Genomic DNA, 18,788 nt, shown 5'->3' on the forward strand with positions numbered 1-18,788 from the left:
CTTAATTTTGTTTGTTTTTTATTATTTTTTGAATAATGTGCAATGTGAATTTCACAGTTGAGCTCAAACAACCACTGTCACCTGCAATCCAAAACAGACAAAAAACTAACAAAAATAAAAATACCCAAAAAACATAAAGGTGAAGAATCAAATGGATGGAAATGGAATAGCACCAACCTGCAATCTGCATGTGGATGTTCAGGACAAATGGCAACAGATAATCAGCAATAACACAAAAATCTGTCATGTCATCTGGCATGACTGGTGATCAGAAAAGTTACTTGACCTCTAATGCTTAGTCTGTCAGACAATAGAAAGAAATACAAATGTACTACAAGAAGCAAAGAAATCTAAAGTATCACACGTGCAGGTAATATCTTTTTTTGTTTTAGAATTACTCTACTATACATAAAGAAAAGAAAAACAACAACCACTAAAGACAACAAAATCATCTATTTCTTTCAAGTTATAAAAGAAACTGAGAAGTTTAGAAACTGTGCAAGTGTGGCAAACCTATAGTACAGTATGTTACACGTAACAAAAAAATACAGTACTGTGTATCAGCAGAAATCCTGAGAGTTCTCTTGGTTCTCAAACAGCATTTTTTTTTTTTTTTTGGGGCAGAGGGGGAAGTTGGTTTATTGGGATTTTAAAAAAAAGCTTCAAGTCTTTCAAACAGAGGGTCTTCTCTTGGAGAAGTGTATCTTCAAATCCCTACTAAATGCATTTCTTTAAATCCATGTAAACCTTTTGGATGATTGCTATACTACACGTCATTGATGGGCACCATTTTATTGACTCTGTAGATGTGTAGTGCAAAGATGAGACACAAGAACCTGCTGGAGAAACCTGACAGCGCTGACTCTTAAAGGAGGGCCACTGAGTGGTGGACTAGTTTTCTACAAGATTGTCCTTGAAAGCGAGAAAAAAAAATGGCAGCACCAACAGTTTGTGTCCTTACGTGACCTGTGGAGGTGGGGAACAAAAACAAAAAGAAGGTCATGGTTGTTGAATGAAATGATCCAAAATGCAGACACTCCTCCTCACTTGGTAAAATAGTCTGGTTCTGGAGGGTGCTTCACAAAGTCTGCAGTTGAGGACTTTTAAAGTGGGGAGCGATCCAGTGCAAAGCCGAGTAAGACTTCTCAGTTATTCTTCATCAAGGAGGGGAAGTTTTCTTTTGGATCTCCACGCTTCCTCTGCTTGCCAGGCACATCGGCATCACACATGTCCTGCACCAAATTACACGCCGCTTCCCGCCCGCACCCACAAAACAATCACAACTCAAGCAACCTTTGCTCTCCACAGCAGAAACAAGCAAACAAAACATTTTACTAAAGGAAATACGACATAATGTAGCCTAATCACAGTTCCTTGATTTATTGCTACCACACAATCCACTTTACTGTCCACAACAACCAAAACAAGAACTCAAATATTTGTTTTAATGTTAGTCTGATGCAAAAGAGTAACCTGGAGCATCAATGCTGAACTGAGCATTTCACAAAGCTGCGTTTTCAGCCTACAAAAATAAAATAAACATCCCTTTTCTCCTTGTTTGTCGCACACAAAAAATGAACGTCTCTGAGGTAAACCTGTTAGTTGGTCTGAACTTGCCACTTAGCGTTAGCACAAATTTGACTGTCTTACTTTCTCCAATGTGGAGAGCGAATACTCCAAGATTTCAATTACGATTTCTCTGCACATCACACAAAAATCCACTCAAAAGAACGGGAGCCCCATTCAACTGGAATCTCAAAACTAAACAAAAAAAATACAAATAAAAAATAGCTCTGAAGCCATATTTAGTGTATGTTTTGACACACTGACTTGTGAAGGAAGAGAGGGCAATAAAAATATACATGCTTCTAACTTTTTAAAAGACTACGGTAATGTATTATCACAAGCACGCTTATTATTAAAACAAGTCTAGAAAAGAAGCCAAAGACAGACATGGACAGACACACCAAAAGAAAAGCAAGAAAAGAAAAAAACCTCAGAGCTAGCAACCTACTAATGAGCTATGGTACTCATCTTACCCGTATGAATATATAGTTTATAAAGTTATTTATATAGAGAGAATATCAATTTAGCTGACACATAGCATCCATATCTCCAAGGGGCATGTAAATTTGCCATCACCCTTATTGGCATGCCAAAGATTTGTAAAAATCCAGACCTATTTATGTATCTCAAACAAAAATAGAAGATGGCTCAACAACAAGCAAAAAATAGGATAATTGCACTTATGATCTGTTGTACAGTTCTGTCAAACAAGTCTCAGTGTGGGTAGTTGGTGCTGTCAGGAGAAGAAAAACAAAACAAGAACAACAACGAAATACTGCATTCTTCAAAAGCACCCTCGGTTTTGATCACGGGAATAACCAGGAGTTTGAACAGATGAGGAGACGTCCGTATGGTGCGCAACCAAAGGCAATGACCAGGCACAAGACGGGCAGAACCACGCAACTCCCTCCACTGAAGTAGATTGGGTTCACAGAAACCAGCTCCCTCAAAGCACTTTCTGGAGACACTGGGGGTAAAGTTTGGCCACCGCACATTCAAAATGGCGACCCAAATCCCAGAGGCGATCGGGCGTCTCATAGACTTTGGCCCATGCGTCTGCCTCGTCGTCGTACTGGTAAAGGGAGTTCTTGCGGCTGGTGCGGAACACGTGCTCCTCCACCATGACCTGTGTGGCCCGCACAAACAGGTGGAGCCTGCCCTGCAGCAGCATGGCCTTGATGTATGGGCTGGTGGCGTGGTCGAAGGGCAGATCTCTCCTTCGGCTCCACGTGTTGGTCTCTATGTCGTAGACCTCCACTGTGAAGGTGCGCTGGTGGTTCCTGCAGATGCCGGCAATGTAGTAAATGCAGTTCTTATACAAGGCAGCCAGACCTTGACTCCGAGGGACGGTCATTGGGGCCAGATGACTCCAATAGTCCTTCCGAGGATCAAAGCAGAAGAAATTTTCACCTGTTTTGGGGAAAAAACAATCCGATTTTAGTTGAGAGCAATCCAAAAACACTTTTTGTTCCCCTTGTTTTTCGTCATCTCACCTTGGAGGACATAGATGCGGTCTTTATACTCCACAGCACTGTGAAACTCCATGGCCACTGGCATAGGACTGACTGCAGTCCAACAGTTGTCCCTGGTGTCGTAACACTCCACGGATTTAAGCGCGTTTCGCCCGTCGCCTTCGTACACCCGTCCTCCCAAAGCGTAGAGCTTTCCACAGCAGTGCACCAGTCTGCAGCCTATTCTTGCTCTCAACAGGGGTGCGCGGGGGAGCCAGCGGTTGCCTGCGTGCTCGTACTGCCAGAAGTCACTCTCTGCTCGATGGTCAATGGACACCTCGCTGTTGCTTGGCCGGTATCCACCAGCAATATAAATGTCATTCTCTGACGATACTAAGATCCCAACCTCACGGAGATCGTTGGGGGGCTTGCAGAGTTTGAACACCCGACCTGTGACGGTGTCCAGGCAAGGCACCGTCTGCTTCTTACCTGAGTGTTTGTGGGCAGCGTCAAAGCAGATGACCATCTCGGAAGCGGTCATGCCCAGTCGCTGTGGGCAACCATTTGTTCCCGTGAGGCGGGCTTTGGTCTCTGCGGGATCGTTTGACAAGGCCAGGGCACAAGCAAATGTGGCGGGAATCCGACTGAGGAAGGCCTCATCCAGCAAGGGCAGACGGATGCACTGAGAGAAAACCTCAGTAAGGTAGACTTCGCGTCCCGATCGATCGTGTTCCAGCCAGCGGACGATGCTCTCAAAAACATGCTCTTCTTTCTCTACATTTAGGTCATCGCTGTTCAAGATGCTGACCAGCTGCTCTGTGGTCATCTGGAGGAATTCTTGCTCCCTCGCTACACACAGAAACTACCAGAAAACAAATACATTTTAGTTTCAACCATCTAAGAGTTCAATCATTAAATCAACAAAAATAGAGATAAAATAACTTTAAAACACTCAAGTTCCAGTCCAAACACACGGTTACAAATTCAAAGCACTGTTCATGCCCAACTGACCTTTTTGCGAATGTAATCTTGCGAGCGTTCCCTCAGTTCCTGATGCCCGTACGCATCGGCAAACATGAAGACTCCTATGCAGTTCTGAGGGTCGAGCCGGCTGACCATGAACTGGGCACATTGATCCTGCAAAGCGGGGATCTGGAAAATGCTGGCTGCAGTGAACAGGGCTTGGACGTTGGACTCAGAGAGCGTGACTCTGGATGTGTAGGCATAGTCTAGAACAAGGTGCATGGATTCCGATTCCACCCCAACAATTCTGACTTCACGCCGACTGCTCTCTGTAAGGCCACTGGTGAACATGGACCTAAAAATGGGAGAGAATAAAATAAAAGTTGAGGTTACAATGCCATTGCTACCCTTTATCTATGAATTTTCAAAAAGAAAGACAGAAAAATGCATGTTGGGAATAATTATTTTGTCAACTACTTTGTAAAAGAAAACTTCTGTTGCTTTTATTTGACATGGTTTTACCTAAAATATGGGCTGATTGCAGCAAGAACATTCCGGTGGCACGAGAAAGTCTTGCCATGGTCCACTTCCACAACAATATCTGTGAGCTGTGCTTCATCATACAAGGCTTTGAGCTGCTGAAGAATGTTGCAGGCGTGCACAGCATCTACCCCGTTGAAGTTGGTGGTAGGAGGTGTCCCATTTTGTACTTGTAACAGCTTCCCTACCTCTGCAAATGAAAGAGGTTAAAAAAGCAATGTCACATGCTTTGTGATGTAGTTTCCACCATAAATACACTTTCTAAAAAATTTCACAAAACAACTTGTGGTCCCACAGTCCCTTATTGTGCGATCACCCATAATGTGATTTTATTTTTTGTTGACTATGATTTTGATGCGAGATATTGCTTTCTAGTAAGACCTGCAGGGAAGCAAAACCCCATACACACAGGTTAGAGCTAGGTCATCTATGTTGCACAGAGGTACAAACAAAGGGTCCATCCTGAATGTCTTCAAGAGCTCCTTCTAAAACACAGATCACAGCACAAGTTCTTAAAAGTGACCGTGTGAAGTAACAATGGATCAACAGGGAAACGCAAACACCGATTGATCTTCACACAGTTAGCCTGTTTTGATTTAGACTGTGCAGGGTAAGGTAGGGCTTACGATTGGATCTGCTGTCACAGAACACATGAGGCTGAAATTTGTGTTTCAGGGTGCAAATGCTCCAATTTAAAATAAAATCATTAACATCATCTTTTTTTTAAAATACATTATGGCAAAAATAAAAGTGTCTATTCACACGTAATTTTTCGAAATATGTGCGGCCAGCCCTGTACTTGTTTCTTGGCCGCACGGACCTAGAGAAAGGGTTAAGGTTAGGATTAGCGTTGGGTTAAACCACCAAATAGTTTCTGAGCGCGTCTGTTTCTGCATCTCACCGCTCCTCCAGGGGATAAACCAAATGCGGAGAACACATTTCACACACCTTGGTGTGTGACAGATGATAGGACTTTAACTTCAAGTCTAACTTTAAATACGTGTGGCCAACAACAAAATGCAACCTTGGACGCACTTAAAATACATGTGGACAATGCAGCAATGTGCATCTTAAGATGAATTTTAATCACTTTTTGTGCTGGTGGTGGCACGTAAATATCTGCAAATAACATCAGCCAAAATAAAATCAACTTGTATAGGTTAATCAGCATAAAACAATTGTTTTTTTAGAAAAAGAAAACAAAAGGATGGCATGTTAAATCTTTGCCCTCTTTAATCTTAACTGTTGAAATTATAACTGTCCTCATCAAGTCTTGTGTTTATGTTTTTTTTACAGATTTACTGAAAAAAAAGCAAGAACCTCTGTGCTCTAAGTACAATAACTTTTTAATGCTGTTGATTCTCATTACTGGTTGTTTTGCCTCAGAAAAATTAAATAACGTAAAATTTGTATTACTTCTGTGATATAAATGACTGTTGTGATGACGTTACCTTGTGACTTTAAATTATTAGATTGTCAGTCTGGTTTCACGACTGCTTACGTATTTTTCTGCCCCTGCCCCCCAAAAAAACAACTGCAAAGTTAGCAGGGCAAACACTGCGTGTGTTGAGAGAATTTGTATGTTTGTCATCACAACATTTGGATTATTACAGTGCGGTTTTTTTGGCTCTGTTTTCACGATCGTTAATAGGACACTGTTATTTTCAACAAAAACCTCGTCGTGTTGAGAAACGCCTTTTTCCTTGACAGGACAAAGACTCTTAGTGGATGAATAGAAGACTGTCTCACCAGGTGGTAGCTAGCTTGCTAAATTCACCGACCGAAGCTTCTTGCGGTTGCTGACCGACTGCCGGCAAAAACTACATTTGACCATCCGCGTGACTTTACAAGGATTTTATTATGTATAATCTAAGTTTATGTACATATTTAAACGATTGAGATTGGCTGCTATACTAGTAGATAAAAGACTGGCGAGCTTAACTTTTAGCAGACAGCTATGTATGTTGCAAGCTAATATTAGCAAGCATTACTTAGAACATAGCGAGCTAAAGGGGTAATTACATGTAAAGTAGTAACTTATAGATATATAGAAACATGCAACACAACTTATTTTGAAATAGTTTATTGTACTGTATCTTCTATTGAACTTGTCTATTCTCTGTCTCTTGTCACAAACAAGTGTTTACACAATCAGCTGAGAGCAGCGAGCTAACCTGCCGAAAGTTAGCAGGAGAGTTAGCATTAGCAACCTAGCAAGTCTGGCGAGAACCGATAGTTTTGAGTGGCTGATCCGACTGAGACTTCTTCTAACTACAGCAAAACACGCCTTCATGTTCGGCTAATCTGTTATCTTCCGTTTCAATACATCCCCAAAACGCAACTGGCAAATTTCAAAGGCATTATTTGTTAGTCGTTAAAACACAAAACAATGAAGACTTTGCTAACCTCCACTGGCAGCCATTCTCTCCAGTCTGTTTCGGGGCAGACCGAGAAACGTCAGGGTGAACACACAGGAGCCCCGGAAACAAGAAGCAACCAATCAGCGTCTAAGAGATGACACTCGAAGCCAATCACAATTCGATTCTCTGATGAGACTAAGAAAAAATAGTAAATTCTTCCAGCAACACAATTAATGAATCAACCTGCTTAGTCAGTTAAAGCAGGAATTCCCTAACAAGTGGAATTAGATTTTAGGGTGGTCTGCAGAAGCAAAAGGCTTAAAGGAAACCCTTTAGTGTCAGTACTGTGCTAAATGCAGATTTTACATTATTTGACTTTAGGCTTTATTTCTTTGTTTAATTTCTAACAATAATTTAAGTAAATTCACAAATATATTGTAACGATGAGTCTTAGGGGCTGAAGGGCTAACCCCCAGGTCGCCACAATATACTAATTTATTATTATTATGAGTTGGATTGTCTTTAATAAATCTAATCTGTTTTTTGTTCTCTTACGAGTAAAATAAGAAAGTCTAAATCTATCTAAAGTGAATTTTCACTAGAGTCTCAATAGATTAAGGAAAACATTTTTTATTCAGTAAAATGTTTTGCTCTTTTAAAATCATTACCAAAATATTGTCTTTAGCAAAAAAAACAACATTCTATAAAATGAAACAGGCTATTATTAAAGAGAAAACCTAAATTTACATTACTTTTCTTATTTCATTACATTCTTTTGGGTTCTCTTTTGTGATTCTAAAATACATTGAAAAAACTACAAATAAAAAGCATATAACTTGCTTTATAAAACTTTGGGAGACAAATGAATCCAGAAGGGTCTAAAATGGCAGTTATGTGGTTGAGGTTTTTTTTCCAAGAAACACTTTGGTTAAAATTATTTCCTGTGATTACATGAACAGATTTGTCTCAAATCATGGTCAGGAAATTTGTAGAGGCTATCCAAAGAACTTTTCTTTATTTTATAGAGCATCAAAGTCCTGCGTGTTGTTCATACATTTTGTATTTCTAATGGAGCATTGTGTCACGCTGTTCCCTGGGGTTTTTGCTGTACTATCATTGATAGCTACTTTGCCGAAGGGCAATGTCCACTTTTGTGTGTTTGTTGGGGGCTCACATGTGACTGTAGAGAACAAATGGGTTTGTTGTTTCTATTCCTTAATGCTAAAAACCCCCACATGTGCTCTGACTGCACTCCACCACCATGCCTAACAGTTGATACAACGCAGGAGTACTGTGATCTTTGTTGTCCAACATCTTCATTTGTGGTGTGTTTGATCAAGTCATATGTTTTGATAAAAGTGACATCCTAAAACATGGCACAATGCTGCTTTTCGAGAGAATTATAATGCTTCCCTAACAAACTAGTCTGTTAGGACCACAGTCACTGACTCTGTAGAGATGAAATCTTCTGTATTCGTTATTAATGAGTTTATTCAGTGGTATTTCTCAGATAAGTACTTTGTATTATCTGCAAAAAATATTTTTTTTTTTAATCACAGATGAATGATTAATATTATTTTTTAGGTAAACAAACTTTATTCAGTAAAGTTTATGGAATTTTAACAAAGCATATCAATAATTTGTGTGGTGATCGGCTACTTTTCAATTTGTGTTTCATAAATCTCAAAATTACTGGATATATGAGGATGTTTTTCCTGATGTAAAGGTGGTTTGTCCTTTCTTTTCAGACACAACCCCTCCGTCATAACTTTGAAAAAGTTAGTTCCACTTTTGTTTGAGAATTAGCTTCTAATTTTTATTAAAGTTTTTTTTTTTTTATCTGTTAATATTCTTACTAGATACAATTAATGATTTTTACCTTTAATTCATGAATATATTTAGAAGAAAATCTTCATTGCTCTTGCTTCTTAATTGTGGTACAAACAGTGCTGATACAAACCAAAGTTAGTGCTAAAACAGGGTGAGAACGAAAATGTATGTGCACTGAGATTTAACTATAATTTTTACTTGTAAAAGGCAATATTCAATACTTATGATTTTATATTTAAAGGAATTCCCTTTATTAATGCAGCGCTCAATCAAAATCAAGGTCAGCATAACTCCAAACTAACCATTATTTTTCTTTGTTTGCTTCCGTTAGAATCCAGTTTAATATGAATAATTCATTTGTAGTCATCTTAAATCCAGATCAATCTAAAATAACCAAGTTTTTTATCTTGTGTTCGTGTGAGCAACCAAAAGCTTTTCTCTGTGAATTTTCTCTAATGTCTTCAAAATGACTGAGTGACTGAAAGGAGGAAATTTCTTTTGAGATGGATGAACAGGAAGAAACCTGTTGTAAAATCAGATCGGCAATCTGCAAGATTGGTTGTGGCCAGAGAAGACAAAAAGAGCCAAAAATAGAAGCAAAGTAAGTGCAACAGCGGTGTACATCAAAACGCAGGGAAGAGACAAACAGAGGGAAGGTCTCCAGAAGGATAACAACACAGTGACTCCTTACAGACTTTGGTTAATAGCAGGGTTAGCAAAAGGCACAGCTCAAGGTCACCCAGACGTTTTTCAAAAAGTAATTGTTAAATTATGTATGAGCACCATATTTTACATGTACGTGCACTATTGACGACATAAAAATTCACGCTATTTTATCCCAGCTTTTAGTCCAGAAAACATCATAATTGGTTTATGGTTATATATTAAATTTAACTTTATTCTTTTGAGACTTTGCAAAAAGAAAACTAGGAGAATAGGAGCCAAACACTACCCTTTGAATGTTTTTCCCTGACAGGCTGTGAGTCTAGGTGTTTAGACTTTAAACTCTTCTCAAATGAAACTTTAAGCAAATGTGAAAGAGAGCTGTTTCGTGGAAAATATTTATAAAGCAAAGAGTAATAAGTAAATTAACTAACTCTGAAGCACCACTCAGAATCACTTTTACATTTTTTTAATTGTGAAAAAAACTCAAATCTTTTCTTCTAAACTTGGACTAAGACCCTGTTTTGTAGCTTTAGTTTAATTAGCACATGGACACCGAAGCTTTGAAGCTTTACTGCAGCTCAATAAATTTAGTTTTTGTGGAAAATTAAATGCAAAACTCAGCTCCAGGATGGATTATCCAATCATCAGTTTTTTCCCACCAAGCCTGCTTTGAATTTTGTTTTAGTTTGTTAGTTTGCTTGGGGTCTCATTAAATGTTGAATTATCCTCCAAGATAACACAAAAACAGCCACATTTGAAGCCAATAAAACATAACTTTAGGATCACTTCTGAAAATATATATTTTCTTTCATTCATTCATTGTTTACTTGAAATAACATAATATTTTTTTTCTTTTACAAAAAACTATGTGTAACTAGTTTTACTTCACATTATGCCCACAATTTTCTGTGTAAATGTCAAAACAACATTAACGTCTGTATTAATGAACAGTTATATAAAGTGAATGACTTGTTTATAAGGTTGCTGTTTTTTTTAGATGGCAGTCTGCTGATTCTTCTCTAAAACTAGATTGAAGCGTCAGCTCCAGTTTGTTGTTTGACATCATCTGGAACCAGGATGCTGTCAAACAAAAGTCCTTTTCACTCTCAGGGATTAAGCCATGACAATCAAAATGAAAAGATTTACTGTTAGCAACTACTTATTATGAAGAATGGAAGTCTTTCAGATGGTGGAGACTCAGCATGGGGGCTCTGTCCCACTTCTTCATCAGGTGGCTCTGAAAAGTGAGGAAAAGGGACCAAATAATAGAAAGAATGGTAAGTGTAAGAGGGGGAGAATGACTGAGATAAAGACTGGATGATGAGTGGGAAGGGTGGAGTTGAGAGAATAAAGACAAACAGCACTGAAAAGATAAGTTAGGGGATCAGGAATGGGTTTCGGGTGGCCAGGGTGTGGTGAGTCTCCCAGGCAATACTATAAACCCGTCCCAAGACATTGAAACATTGTAATTGAATGTAAAAAAATAATAAATTCACAAATAATAAAGAAACAAATTCACAGAAAATAATCTGAATTGGTTTTAAATTATTTTTCTAGTACTCCTACTTCAGGACTTAAATTCTAGCTGCCACATCCCAAACTTTAAGTATCTTGTCAAACTCCTCTGAATACCATCTTTACAATTGATTCTTCTAAAAGCATGTCCTACCTTTAGCCTTTAACATAGGTAATTTTCCACTTTGCAGTAATTATTTTAGGATAGGCATGGTTTGAATGGTGTTTTGCTCAGCAGCTGTTTCCAAATGCAGCACACAGCAGCTGACATGTGAAGGCTGCACCTTCATCGCAGAGCCATCATCAGTGCTGTGCAGGCTTGAAATGCGCTCTGATGTTGTGTAACACTGTAAAATGACAGAAGAGGAGACAAGTAAAAGCACAACTGCTTTCCAAGCAATCGATTTCAAATGTTTTTTCCAATTTCTTTCCATTCAGCCACAGTGCGGCCTGTGAAATTGGGCCTAGCTATGTTGAATGAGAGAAAAAAGGATTCCAAGGCTTGCTGTTGTTTTATGACAGATCTGGTATCTGATTACCTGTCTCTCGTTGTCCCCCTTTCTGGGACAATAAAACTGATCACCTGATGGCTCCAGTTTCTTCTTCCTCCACTTTTTGCACAGATATTTCTTGTCATGGAACGCTGCTCGGGAGATGTATTGTTACTCTTTGATTGTAAAACGTTTTAGTCTGTAAAAAAAACTAAAAAGCCACAAAATTAAATAAAAGGAGAATCCTCAGTCTGTGCCCATCTGTCTTTTAGACAATAATCTTGTAGTGTACTTTACATTGCCTATGTTTTAAACTCAAAAAGTGTTTTTATTTCAACACATTTGTATTTGCATTTCTTGAAGCCTCGGAGAGGGTAAGCCATCCATTTGTGTTTCACTCTTCAAAGAAAACTTTCCCAAACACCCATGTATGATATTTAATGACTAAAAAAAGGTGCATCTTTCTGTTTTATCCAGACACGATAAGAGACCATAGGATCATTGTCAGATATTAGAATAAACACCTTATTATAAAGTAGTCTGTTTCAGAGAATAAACAAAATGTGTACCATATTTTCTGGACTATAAGTCGCCCTTTTTTTCACAGTTTGGCAAGGGGTGCGACTTATACTCCGCAGCGACTTATATTAGAAATAAATTGAAATAAATACATTGTTAACCCTCCTGTTTTGTTCATTTGTGAGGAACAGAGATGATGTTCCTGGGTCAATTTGATGTATGAGGTATGTTAAGTGTTAAGAGTATGTTAAGTGACTCAGAGAATCAGCAAACTTTTTTTACAGTAAGAACTTGAAGGCTAACAACATAATATTCTATTTTCCAATGATTTCATAGATTCAGAAATGCAATAGAAATGACAACTGTTTCTACAAATACAGGATGAAAACAGAGTATTAGTTGGCTAATGATGCTTCATGGAAGGAATAAATAAATAGGTTTGAGAAAGAATTACTGTGAAATTATGAGATAAACAGTCTGCTATGATTGTGTCAGAAGAGGTTGTGAAAGTTATTAGTTCTTGGTCCCAGATTTTGTCAAATAAATTTCCCGTCAAAATGCGACTTATAGTCCAATGCGACTTATCTGTGTTTTTTTCTACTTTATAATGCATTTTTGGGCTGGTGCGACTTATACTCCGGAGCGACTTATAGTCCGTAAAATACGGTAGTAGTTTGTGGAAAAATTAACAATTAAACAGGATTAGAATGACCTTAGTGTTGCCCCTGATCAAGGACAACCAAATTGTAAACCTTAGTCACATGCACCTGGATGAGGGTTGACCCGTAGAGGTGGTAGAGGTTTTTGGGTTGTCCAGGCCTGTGGATGGTCGTAGACAAGTGTGGCCACATTTTATAGGGAATGCAGATGGGATTGCAGTTTCCTTGAGGCTCCTTTAGGTACGGTGACCTATGGGGATGTCATAAAAATGGCTTGTACAAGTGTATCATGAAGTATTTGTAAGGAATATGCAAGTTACATGCACTTATGACGTATGCTGGATGCTGTCATTGGATACCCTTACGCTACAGTCTAGTCATAGGTAAGGTGTGCAGACTGGCTCCTTACTGTTCCCGCTCAAATGCGACATGAATGGGGTGTTCAGGTGATACGTAAGTGTCCGTATGATGCCCACACAAACTACAATCTAAATTACCTGATATCCTAAGTCCTAACACGCAAGGAAAGTGTAACAGGGAATGAAAGGAGCTTGCACCTATTACTTTAACAGCACTAACGGCCCCTTGCACAGTGCGCAGGGTTTGAAGGGGTTTAAAAATAAAAGACAAATCTGTACAACATGCCTGCGTCTCACCTACTTCCCCCTTACTCATCCTTGGTGTACGCAACCCACATTATGCCTATAGAGAAAAATGTGCCATGAACATTTTTGCTCAACAGGTTAAACAAGTGGTCTACAACTGTGATATGTCCTGTGGGCCACCTGCATGTTCTGAACAGGTTTGCCCATTTTCCGCCCACAGGCAGCCTGTATCCACCCAGAAGGGCAGTTTTGACAAAGGCCTTAAAGGTCACTCTAAAAATCCTTTGTCATAATGATTGACAAAAAGGGGTAACATCACTTGGGTTAAAGTGTAGATTGTCTTGGTCAAATCTTAATACAATAAAAATCTCCAAAACAAAATAGTTTTAAAGGTAAAAGAGATCTATCTATACTGGGGGTCATGATGGACAACCAGGTTTACTTTAAACAAAGCATCTCTTGCACTTCTTTATGCAGCTTTGCCCTTCACAAGTTCAGATCAAGATCAGTTCATGCAGTTCAACTACTCCAGCAATAAACTAGATTGTGTTAATGACTATCTTTTATTGATGGAGAACCACTAGTGAAAACAGCAATGGTTGACTTTGTCAACATTGTAGTCCTTTTTAACCCTTGTGCTGTTCTAGGCACTTTAACGTTGGGAGTTGGGTCATAGACCCACTAGACAGTGCGCTGAACCTTTTTTCTTCAATGATTTGTGATCTTCACTGGTGTCCATGGATTACATGAAATCTTTCCACCTTTATCCACCTTTGTCATGGTAGGGAGAACACGTCAATGCAAGGGTGGGGTCATCTAAGATAGCACAAGGGTTAAACTGCAAAGCAGAGGAAGATGAGGGTAAATACAGGCAATGGGAGTGTTACAATTAATTTGTTAATTGATGAATCGATTTATGTTGTCATGATCCAATCAGATTGATCTTTTTGAGGTAAGTTGTTAACCTAAACCATTAGAAAATTGTTTCAAAAGGACATAAATCAATGATAATTGATCTTGGAAAATGTCATTTGGATTGAGGTGCGGTAGGCTTGTTTTACCATAACGTGTAAATGACCAAGTGATGGCAGCAAAAAGTGATCAAGCCATCATTCCAGTCCACTGTGTAGAAACACTTTAAATTTTGCAAAGATATGTGACCATACAGTGTGGTAGAATGTTCTAATAATGTTCCATATGTATTATTTTGATGTGGAAAACAACGGTAGGCTAATCTTTGTGAAACCAAAATGTGAATGGATTTCACAGTAATTCTTGTTTACTTGTTTGTTTGGACACATATTTCATTTACATTTGATTATCTTGCAAGAAACACAAGGAATCTGGAAAACTTCACCTCTGAGTCACACTGGAGGAAATTTTGGCTAAAGTTGTCTTGGACTGATTTTAGGCCAGTGAATCGGTCTTTTGAAATGAACCAATATCCACTATGAATTGTTTTGTCAACTACAAATTATGATATGATTCAAATAGTTGTTCAAATGAATCGTTACACCTCTAGCAGACAAGAAGGAAACAAAACTGATATCTTTTAAAAAAATGCTGCACAATGGATAGTGATGGGCTATAATGTCTCTCTATAAATCTCTCAGGGGGGCTAATGATGAGTTTCTGCAGTTGATCTGATTGAACAGACTGAGTTTTTCCAGCATAGGAGAGGAGAAGGGCTCAATGGGAAGTCTGGAGGTACTTTTTCATTATCTTGCTTCTTTGTGCAGCCTGGTAAATTAGAAGGAAAAGCCTCTAAAGTTTTTGATTTCAAGAATGAAGTTTAAAAACGGATGCATCTCTTGTTTAAAATAAACATGTTAACCTGAAATTAAGCAGACAGACACAGCCTTATAGATATCATTAAAGAAAACATAAAAAAACCTGGAATCACTTTAACTCTGCATTGGAGAGGGAAAGCAAGTGGCGCATGTTCATGCAGCAACTGGCTGACAGTGTTCACGCTTCTATCTTTACAGCACAATCCATGATTTACTGCAGAGTGAGAGAAAAGCACAAACGTTACATGTCAAACAGAATTGATGAGTTTTTAATCAGTAATGCAGTTGTAAAGTACTAGTATATGCACTGATTATGAGTATATTATTATATATAGTATATTATTAGTTTCTTAATCCATAGAAACACAAAAAAGTAAACCTCTTCATCATCAGTTGTGCTGCACTTGAATTAACGCTCCATCCATTCATTTAGAGCCCGTTTCCATAAATGAGAACTATGAAAACTAATTCTTGCTGTCCAGAGTTAAAGCTCTAACTTTCAGAGCAGTTCAATAGTCCAACCCCCCTCTGCGACCGTGTATTGTGTGTCCTTCAAGTTGCACAAGCAAACTAATACGGCTACATTACCTCCTTCTTTGAGGTCGCCTCGTTTGTTCCACTTGTCCAACTGATGGATATCTTTGATAAAATTTGGCTTTTTATAGCTGCGTGCTAATTAGTTAAGGGAAAAACATGCACACAACGCATTTGGTTTCATCTGAGCAGCCTCTTTTTTTAAATTATCCTCTCTAAATCGTCCTCTTGCGATCTTCCTCTCAGACATTTGCGTATTTATGCACTTTTTGATGAGTCGGCAGAGCCAAAGTGGCCTGGAGGGTTTGGGCAACCAGCGGGAAGCTTGGAGCTCTGATGGTAGGAGCGGATTAGGGTGATCCCCTGGTGTGTGCTGCCATGCACCCATGTGTGAATGCTCTGTCAGACATCAGTGACACGGGGAGATCTATCAGCAAATCCGATTGCGTGAAAATTCTCAGGTCCCAGGAGAGGGCTGGTATGGGCTTTTTTCTGCTTCTTTCCCACTTTCCTTTCACATTATTTTAGGCCCCAGGAGAGTATTTTTCATCATGTCAATGTGATGTAGCACACAGAGGCAATCATGCAGCCTTTCTGGCCTCAGGGCTGCCTGCTCAGTGGAGAAAATGCAACTTTGGCACTTAATCATCTCACTCCTACCTGCTGCACGAGCCTATGAGAAAGTTTTCCACACAATATAAAACCAGATCCCCGATGGTGGTCAAGTTTTTTTGTATGCCCCCCCATGGTTGGAAGCTTTTGCTGTGCCTGAAAGATCGGTGAGTGCAGTGCCTCAGACCTGTGCTCATGTGCCAGTCCTGCCCGTGTGGGGGGAAAAAAGGGCACAGTTGGGTGCAGTGTTACAGACTAGCACCCCTTGAAACATTTGGGATTCATGAACGCCGTCATCTCACTGAGGACTGATCTGCTATCAAAGTAATTTTAATGTGATCAATACAGAGCAAAACCATGCATGCCAAGGTACAGCAATGAGGGGATTTATTGATATTCCATTAGATCCCAGACCTTCCACTTCCACGTTTCAAGTCTTTACATAAATAGAGCACAGCATTCGGCCTAAATGTTTTTGTGTAAAGACATGTGCGTAACAGGAGTTCATGCAATGGATAGAAATAAACAGGAAGGTGACGGTATTATTAGGTGATTGATCAGCTAAACACATGGCTTCAAGGAAAGACAGGGAGAGGTCAAATAAAATTGTTCTAAATAGACCTGTCTGAATTGGCCTCAGGGAGGCCGAACTCCTCAGACAAGGGCAATACTTTTTTTTTTTTAAACACAAGCGTCCTTACTTTACAGAGCGTGGAGTAGCCCATGTATTATTCACTGGCTGATAAATTGGTGTGTTGCAGAGTTCCATCACAAGTGGTGGAATATTCACCACTGCTTATCTCAGTTAATCCCATGACCCCAGGCCGAGTCCCTAAATTAGCAAGCGATGCTTAACAGCTCTGCTTAAACTGCAGGGGCAAGGTTGCTTAACGAAGAGATTTATCCAAAAGATATGCCTCTGATAAATTGTTTCAGTTATGTTAGGCCACTTTCTTTGGGCCAATAAAAGCACAAGTGTTTATATCCAAAAGATTAATTACACTTACATGTCTGGTTGCTGTAAAATTAAATAGAATGTTTTGTGTGTGTGTGTGTGTTTCTTTACTTCTTCTACTTGTCCTCTCCAGCAGATGAGTTGAGAGCATCTTGTTTTGGTCTATTGGAGTTTTTTATGCTTCTTGATCAATTTGTGCATTGTGCATTTGTGCTGTAGTTGTGGGGAAAAATGTATTAATTTTTTTTAGTTCTGAACTGGATGGAAATCAGAGAAAACATGGGTAAACCAGGTAAGCAGGGGGATAAATAGAGAGTATAGATTTCAGAAAAATCAAAACAGAAAGATAGAAAACAACAAAATAAAAAACAAAAGTTGCTTGAGGCTTAACATTATTACTATCATAAACAACTGTTTACAGAAGGGCTGCATCTTTGTGCACAGCTGCACACAAGGCTGACCTCCGCCTGTGAGTCCTGAACGCTCCCAATCAACACCTCTGGAGGCGGTGGTGGTGGGGAATCACTTTTTCCTGCAGATTAAGTTATTATTAAGTTATTTCTGTCATCTAAAACAATGAAAAGACTTCAGGCTAAAGCAAAAGTGCCATCAATACAGTTTCCTCTTGAAGTTTTGATAAATGGACACCGTTTGCTTGCAATAAACATCTAACCTCTTAGAACCCGAGCTAATATTTGAGCTAACTCTCAAGTTAAGCAGAATTAACTACAGTGTTAAAATAACCCAAAATGTGATGTCCACGCATGAGGATGCCAGGTCCAAAAGGTTAAAGGTGAAATTTGGAGTCGTTTTCTTACTGCTCACCTGAACTCTTTTTGATTTTACATTTTTCAGAACCCTTAACATCCCGTGTACGTGGACTGTGATTGTTCAAGAATGCTGCATGGGTGGGACTGCAGGTGATGATCGTACGTTTGGAGGGATTTTTTCTCTCATCATTTACTCCAAAAAGCTCATTTGTGTCACGTAAAAGAAACAAAAAAATTGTATTATCTGCAATATTACAAGTGTGAATGCTTTAAGATGAAAGTGGTCGCTAATGCTGAACCTGTTTTGCCTGGATTTTTGAAGGTGTTTGCTTCATTTGCTTTAGGGGTTTGCAGAAAATGGTAGAGCAATTTACTTAATGCTGAAAAGCCTGAAGGATTTGAAGTTTCCTTCAGCAAGAATGGTAAATTAATTGCTGAAGGGGTTTGATTAAACCTTAGTCACAACTGACCTTACAGGTGGGGGCTGTCTCCGGGAGAAAATTTGGGGAACTTGTATGGGGCACAAAGTTGTCCCACACGAATTGGCAAGGTCGTAGGTCACTCGGTGGCATAAGTGATCATGTAATTTTTTTCCACGGACATGCTGTGGGCTACAGGTCATAACACTATACGACATTAGAGTGTAAGTAATTGTAAAGTAGGTGAGATTCAGGCACGTCGTAAAATTATTTTTTTTTTCTACCCCTCACCCTCAATCCTGCAGGCTGCACAAAGGGCAAGTGAGTGTTGCTCAGGGGTTAGCATTAGACATGAGGAAATTAGACAATCAAATCACATTTTGTGTGGGCATCCTATGGGGGTCCTATACAGGCATTTACATCCCACGTGTGTGCAGCATTTGCACCGCCAGAAAGGGACCAGTTATCACACTTTTACGAAAAAAATCTGAAAAAAATCACAGCTCTGTGACAAACAGTGCTGGAGTTATGGCAATTTATCAG

General features: G+C 39.2%; 1 protein-coding gene across 1 annotated transcript; it reads right to left on the reverse strand.

Annotated features, from left to right (window-relative positions):
* Position 1: 1 nt before the first annotated feature.
* On the reverse strand, positions 2-7,242 carry kbtbd8 (kelch repeat and BTB (POZ) domain containing 8). Its single transcript, XM_004068852.5, has 5 exons — positions 6,927-7,242; positions 4,503-4,710; positions 4,029-4,335; positions 3,060-3,879; positions 2-2,976 (listed from the first exon to the last, which is right to left on the reverse strand). The coding sequence occupies exons 1-5, from the start codon at positions 6,940-6,942 to the stop codon at positions 2,513-2,515; spliced, it is 1,815 nt and encodes a 604-aa protein (XP_004068900.1). The 5' UTR covers positions 6,943-7,242; the 3' UTR covers positions 2-2,512.
* Between the last annotated feature and the right edge of the window lie 11,546 nt (positions 7,243-18,788).

Source organism: Oryzias latipes, chromosome 5 (assembly GCF_053564925.1).
Source record: "Oryzias latipes strain Hd-rR chromosome 5, Olatipes_Hd-rR_3.1".
NCBI lineage: Eukaryota > Metazoa > Chordata > Actinopteri > Beloniformes > Adrianichthyidae > Oryzias > Oryzias latipes.